The sequence below is a fragment of the Acanthisitta chloris genome, unplaced genomic scaffold, assembly GCF_000695815.1.
Source record: "Acanthisitta chloris isolate BGI_N310 unplaced genomic scaffold, ASM69581v1 scaffold21738, whole genome shotgun sequence".
Lineage (NCBI taxonomy): Eukaryota > Metazoa > Chordata > Aves > Passeriformes > Acanthisittidae > Acanthisitta > Acanthisitta chloris.
This window is the reverse complement of record NW_008686797.1, coordinates 1-6,738: the sequence shown is the minus strand read 5'-3', so window position 1 is coordinate 6,738 and position 6,738 is coordinate 1. Positions and strand designations below refer to the sequence as shown.

At 46.2% G+C, this 6,738-nt stretch overlaps 1 protein-coding gene across 1 annotated transcript in view; it reads right to left on the bottom strand.

The window, feature by feature from the left end:
• The window catches only part of KIAA1751 (KIAA1751 ortholog), a gene marked incomplete at its 3' end in the record, with an annotated part of 28,527 nt that extends 24,070 nt beyond the window's left edge, over positions 1 to 4,457 (bottom strand). The window contains exons 1-5 of the mRNA XM_009080341.1: positions 4,339 to 4,457; positions 4,060 to 4,158; positions 2,881 to 2,985; positions 1,581 to 1,754; positions 945 to 1,055 (exon numbers count right to left, since the gene is read on the bottom strand). Coding sequence (XP_009078589.1) covers positions 945 to 1,055; positions 1,581 to 1,754; positions 2,881 to 2,985; positions 4,060 to 4,158; positions 4,339 to 4,457 — 608 coding nt within the window. The remainder of the gene's footprint in view (positions 1 to 944; positions 1,056 to 1,580; positions 1,755 to 2,880; positions 2,986 to 4,059; positions 4,159 to 4,338) is intronic.
• Between the last annotated feature and the right edge of the window lie 2,281 nt (positions 4,458 to 6,738).

Genomic DNA, 6,738 nt, shown 5'->3' with positions numbered 1-6,738 from the left:
CTGCTGGAAGCCCCTGTGCCCTGTGAGTCTGGGGACAGTGGAGCAGTTGGAGACTCTTCCCAACATAGGCTCAAGCTCCAAGAGCCAACAGGCTCTCAGCTACTTTGCTCAGCAATTAGGTCATCTGGTTAAACTCTGAGCATGAAGAATGTCTCACATTGTGACATGTAACTAGTAGCTAAAACAAAGTGAGAAATCAGGTAGATATAACCAACCTCTAAACAATTACGCGGTGAACTTTGTTTTTCTTAACTATGATCAGTTTGCACATGTCAGCCATGAGAGAGAAACCAGCACAGAAACAGGACAATCATTTCCATCATTTCACAATGGAGTCCTAATATTTGTGTATTAGGATATATTTGTGTCTATGTAAAAATAACTAACACATGTTCAGTTCCTTTAGTAGAAAAATAATTCTATGCCACAGCAATTGTGTAAGTATAAACCTATGCAGAGAACATCTAATTCACCAATATAATCAATAAAATTAATTTACCCAATACAATCAATCAGAAGAACAGCACAAAGAAGTGGCTCAACAATCCCTTTACCTGACAGAAAGCTCTTTTACCACATTCCTGAGGGGGCATAGAAGGGTAGAGGGCAAGTCCCACACCTGGAATTTAGTTACACTCCTTCAAATTACTTCACACACACACACATAAAATGTTTCAAATTGTTATTGGTGCCTACAGTGGGCAGGACTCTCTGCCCTCCAGCTAAAGGGGGTCTGAAGGCCATACCAGGACAGTGAGTGGATTCTCTTCTGTCCAAGTCCTTCTGTGCCCTGTAAGATCTGAAAGTTTCACAGCACTGGTAGGGTGGCAGAACATTTCCAGGTGTAACACAAAGTACACCTTGCAGAAAACCCAGTACTTTTCAAGGACTGAATTGTAGTAGAGCAGAGAATGTGCAAAGAGAGGAAAGCAGTGAGGCACCACCTTGCTATGCTTTGCCTCAGGAAGCAAACTGCTTTTTTGTGGTTCCTTTTGGCATCCTCTAACATCTTTTTACTTCTTTCTTCACATGCTTTCCAGGCCTCCTCCTCTTTTCTGCAAAACACAGGCAAACCAACAGTTGCAGCAGGACTAAACCTTGATTCCAACACAGCAGCCCCTCAGAGTGGGGTTGGGAATTTAACAGGTGCTGCAATGAGCACAGTAGGCTGCACCCTCCACCCCCCACGTTACAGACAAACTGCTGAGTGCACAAAAGCCACAGACAAACTGACACACTGCTGTCTACTTTCTCTCCAGCAGATCTCCATGGACTTGACCATGGAGAAGGTCCTGGAAGCTAACAGCAGTGCAGACACGACTTAGTCTGACTCAATACACTTCATTTCTTTAGACAAAAGGCACTCACAGCTTTGCCTTTAGCCCATAGATCAGAAGTCTTTACCTGCAAAGCCGTGGCCAATTCTTATTTTAATTCCAATTCCCCATAAAATATTCCCAAAGAAACACCCAGCTGAGAAACACACCACCACTAGCACAGGAATGAGCTAATCTCAGCCCCTGGAACTGAATGTCTGCAGATAACCCAGGAAAGGCAGCTGAGTGTCTTAGAGCTCTTACTTCTCTCGCGTCCGACGTTTGCCTTCTGCTTGCAGTGCTGCTATTTTTTCCTTCCAGATCCTCACTCCTGCTCTCTCTTGGTATTGCCTCTTTAGCTCCTCCTCATCCTTCTGAAGTTGCTCACGGAGGGTTTGGTATTTTCCCTGCTCAGTTTCTACCTGCCACATCTCAAGGCTTTAAAACAAAGTGTGAGCTGTTTTCAGTGACACGCTTTGACTCACCCAGGTGACACATTGCATAGGGAAAGTTCTATGGTGAAAATGAACATCTACCCATGTTTTGGGTTATTTTTTTACATCAGATGGTGAATCACACCCTGTGACTGACACAGGTGTTGGACCTTTCAGACTAAGGGTCATATCTAATAGCATATCCCATCCTGAAGACATTGGAAATATTGGTGAAGAAATAACCCCCAAGGTTCTGTTTCTCAAACTCACATTTACCCAGAATAAAATCTGAGAAATGAGAAAAATAGCTTTTTCTTCAACAGTAAATCACATCAGGGACAGGCCACAGCTTGGATTCTCCTATGCTTTGCTGAAGGAATCAGCTATGATAGGGATGACTACATTAATCTGCTCTGTCTATTGCTAATCACACAATAAACAAGTGAAGCATTTTGAAGCTATTACACAACACTGCAGCAGAACACACTGTCTCCTGGTTAACCACTTGGCTAATCACAGCCAGAAGCTCGTGCCTGTGTTCTTCCTTTGATGTAGTGGCATCAGCAGTTGTACCTCTGGTACCAAAACACAAACACACTCACCTGTTGCCTCCTGCCAAAGACAGTTTTACTCTGTCTGCTCTAATTTAGTGTGTGTGAGCAATCAGTTACCAGCAGCAATATTAGCTTAGCACACAATATACAGTAATGCTATAATGTCTTCACCCTTCTCAGTTTCCATCCTTTATGCCCTACAAAACCACTCAGAGGCATAAACTGGAAGTATTTGTGCTCAGGCAGAGATCAGTATCACAGACAGGGTTACTTTAGTCCAGCTCATTTTCCATGTAAAATGAGACCTTTTGAGGTCCACAATTTATGCACCACTCTAAATACAATCAAAACTTCATTTAGGTGTGCAAAACCAACTCAGAGCTGAGCCACAGCAACCAGTCTCCTAAGGAATGAACCATTCAGGCTAAAAGTTGCTCTCCAGATGCTTTGCCTTGCGGTCAATGCCCTCAAATAACGTGGCTCAGTATTTACAAGCAATTTCTGTAGTGCTTAACTTTTGAATCCATTACACAGAACACTATAAAAGTTTGACTGTTTCCTCACTCCCTCACTTACAGGTTTTGCTCTAGTGTCCAAGCAATCCCCAGCTCCAAGGCCTTCTCCTTGTCCAGCTCGGTGCGCAGTCGGCGACGCGTGGCCTGCAGTCGTGACACGGCTGCACTGTGAGGGTAGAGACACATCAGCCAACAAATACACTCTGCCCACCATGGCAGTATTCCTCAGCATTCCTACACACTTATTTTCCTTCTCTACCCAGGAAAACTAGTAAGACAATGTACTGACTGCAAAGTACCTGACGGTATTCAACATAAACTCCCACCCTGAGCTGAAAATTGGATCCTCAACCTGCAGTTCCTCCTCTAACCTCAGCATTTCTGTACTGGCACTGGCAGTGCTAATGGCAGCACTGATTTCGTTATTGCTACATCACAGTGCCTTTTTGATCCTTAACCAAGAATCCAGTGAGTCTTCTCACTCCACTAGTCACTTGCTAAATGTATGAGATTGGGAGAATTGCTATTTTCTGCACACCCAGACCTGCCCATGTGACCTGTCATGAGGACAAACACTCCACACAGCTCTTCCCTCTCTGCTGGGTTTGTTACCCTCTCTGTGACATTCCACTAGCACCAGCCCAGGAGGCTCATTTGCATCCAACCCATCAGTTTTGTTTAAGCAGCTATTCCATTTGGCAGCTAACCTGCCTTTCTTCCTCTCACCCATCCATGCTCTAACCTGGAGATTAGCACAGGTTATAACTGCAGCTGTGAGTTTGTGCACAATACTCTGGCTCCTGGTACACAAGCCACCCACTGCTTTCTATTTAAACCCAATGTGAAGAGTACAGTAAATTGCCTCCCACTTGATAGCACAAGTGTTTCAGAGCAGCTCCTGTATGCAGAGCTACTCCTGAAAGGCTTTCCTGCCTTCCACAACACAACACAAGACAGTCATGGTGCATCTATGTGTGTATGTCTATACAAATCCTGACTGAACATGGCAAAGCCATGACCCCCAGAACTGCCACAGCACCTTGATTCGTCACACTCAGTAGGAGACTGAGTCCCTGATAAACAGAACAGGCAGCAGTGGGCCAGGCTGATCTAACACCTATGCCTCTTCCCTCCCCATTCCCAAGTTTCCACCTCTTTCTGCAGTGATCTCATTAATTACACACAGATGAACATCGTGGATGCCTGTAATCTCTGGCATCCAGAAATACTCTCTACCTACACATTGCCAGCCTCCTCCTCCTTCTCTGTTTCACTGTCTACATGATCCAGCTGCTTTGCCAGAGCCTTGATCCGCAGTCGGCAGGCACTCAGCGTGTCTCTGCAAGAAACAAACACACCGTTAAGTGCCTTACTCCCTCTGATGAAGCTCCTCCTTTTGGGGGCAAGGCTCACAGCTAGGATTCCTATAAATTACAGTTCTATAAACTCTAATATTGCTGATACAGTATCCCAGTATCTGCTGGTGATTTGTGCCCATGGATTATGCTCAAACACCAACCTGACTTCTCGGACCACCAGTTTCTTGCCCTTGACCATGTCATCAAGCTCCTTTAGGTTCCTCTGTGAGGCTGAAATGCGAATTCTGTCTGTGGATTTCATGGTCTGGATGTTATCCATGTCACCCAAACAGTGTTCTGAGCTTTCCCTTTGAATTCAAACACAATCAACAGTGAAACACACCGAGAAACTGAACAGTTGCATGAAGTTTGTATGTCATCCTTGTTTTACTCTAGCAGATCTGACACAAACATGACCAGCAAAAATAAGATGAAAATGAGCCCCAACTGCACAACAAGTTTGTCTGAATGCACTTAATCCAGGATTTTCAGATTTGGATAGCTAATGTCAAACATTTCCAGCCTCACTGAATGCATTAATTATCTGTCTCGGTTTTGAAGTGCCGGTGGATCCTCCTGATCACACTTAGGGTTTGCAATTCCAGTGTTCCAGAGCAACAGTTTAACACTCAGACTGGAACATTTGAAAGAGTTTAAGACAGGCATAGAGCTGGTTAGTCAACACTACCCAGGAAACTCTTGTTAGAACTGGAACAAGGTACTTACGTGCTAGAATCTGAGTGGTCTCCAGCTCCTGCCAAACTGTCCTTGTCTCCCATCTTGCCAGCACCAGGCAGCTCCTCTTCCAGCTCATATCCTAACAGATATTGCAACAGCAGCTCAGTAATGAGGGTCTGAGCTCTGAAATGCAAATCTTTATACACTTGCTGTCATGTCACATTGTGGAGAATCAGAGATGACAGTTCATGGCATTACACAGTGGATATTAAAAGAATCCATATGGCAAAACACTCAGGACTACAAGTGCACACCTGGGAATAACACAGGAGACTTCAATCCATCTCTGTCACCTTCCCAGTGCTCCTCCCCATCAGGGAACTGACCAGTTCCATCTTCCTCTTCCTTCTGCCCCAGAAATGGCAGAGGAGAGACTTGCTGCTCTCCCTCACTGTCACTGACCCCATCAGCTTCCATGCTCGCAGTTCTTTCCAAACCACCAGGCTGAAAGAGAGAAGAACATGTTTCACACATGAAATCTCCAACAACTTACCTAGAGCTGAACTCAAGTGGGTACTCAGTGCATGGGAAATAACTGCAAACAACTTTGTGCCAGTCACACATGTTGACTGTCAATAAATCTCTCAGAGCAAAGCAGTTTTCCCTTCTTAATTCTATTTTAAAGTTACAATCAGCTCAGTAATAAAACAAACCTCCTGAATGTATATTTTCCACTTAGGCCACTGGTTTACCCAGAAGGATTTGGGCACATCTCCAACACCACTTGCTCTCGTGCCTTATGCAGTTCTCCAGTGTTAAATAAACTGTTCCCAAATGTTGACACAATTTATTAGGATTCAGTAAATTCTATATGTCATCCAGAGTGAGTTATTGCCACATGGCTGAGCATTTCACATCTTACCCACACAGAGACTTGTGTGTATGATTAATGGTAACCAAGGTGGCTCAGCTTGGGGTGTAAATCCTTCTGCAGGACTCAAAAACATAAACTAGAAGAGTATCTGTTTTCTTTAGTTGAGGAGCAAACACACCATGGGATTTGCAGTGGACTGGCTGAATTCAGGAACCACCTTAAAGCCAAGCAGGATTCCTACCCTGGGCTAGGATTTGAGGGTGTTGGTGGCAGTGAGCAGAAACACAAACACAGAATGAGCAGCACTGTCCCCAGGGCTTGCTCAGCTGGTGTGACTCCAGCACAGCTTAGTTTGGGGTAAAAAGGCTGAAATCCAGAGGCTTCCCACAGGGAAGGTGGTGAGACACACGGAGCTTGTGGGGCTGTCAGCTCCAGCCAGGTCTGAGCACTTTGAGCACTGGGGCACAACAGTGACTGTGCCAAGGGGACTGGGACCAGAACCAAGTCCGGGACTGGGACTGAGACCAAGACTGGGGCTGGGAGCAAGACTGAGACTAGGACCAGGACTGGGACTGGAACCAAGTCCAGGACTGGGACTAGGACCAGAGACTGGGACCAAGACTGGGGCTGGGACCAAGACTGGGACTAGGACCAGGACTGGGACTGGAACCAAGTCCAGGACTGGGACCAAGACTGGGACTGGAACCAAATCCAAGACTGGGACTAGGACCAGAGACTGGGACCAAGACCAAGATTGGGACTGGAACCAAGTCCGAGACTGGGACCAGGACCAAGACTGGAACTGCAACTGGGACTGGGTCTGGGACCGGGACCAAGACCAAGACCGGGACTGGGACTAAGACAGGGGCTGAGCCTGGAACGCAGACCAGGACTGGGACTGACACCGGGACAGAGACTAAGCCCCAGACTGGGACCGAATCCTCCCCCGCCCTTTGTCCCCTCCGTGCCCCCAGCCCGGCGGGTCTCACCCCGCGGCCCGGCCGAGCCT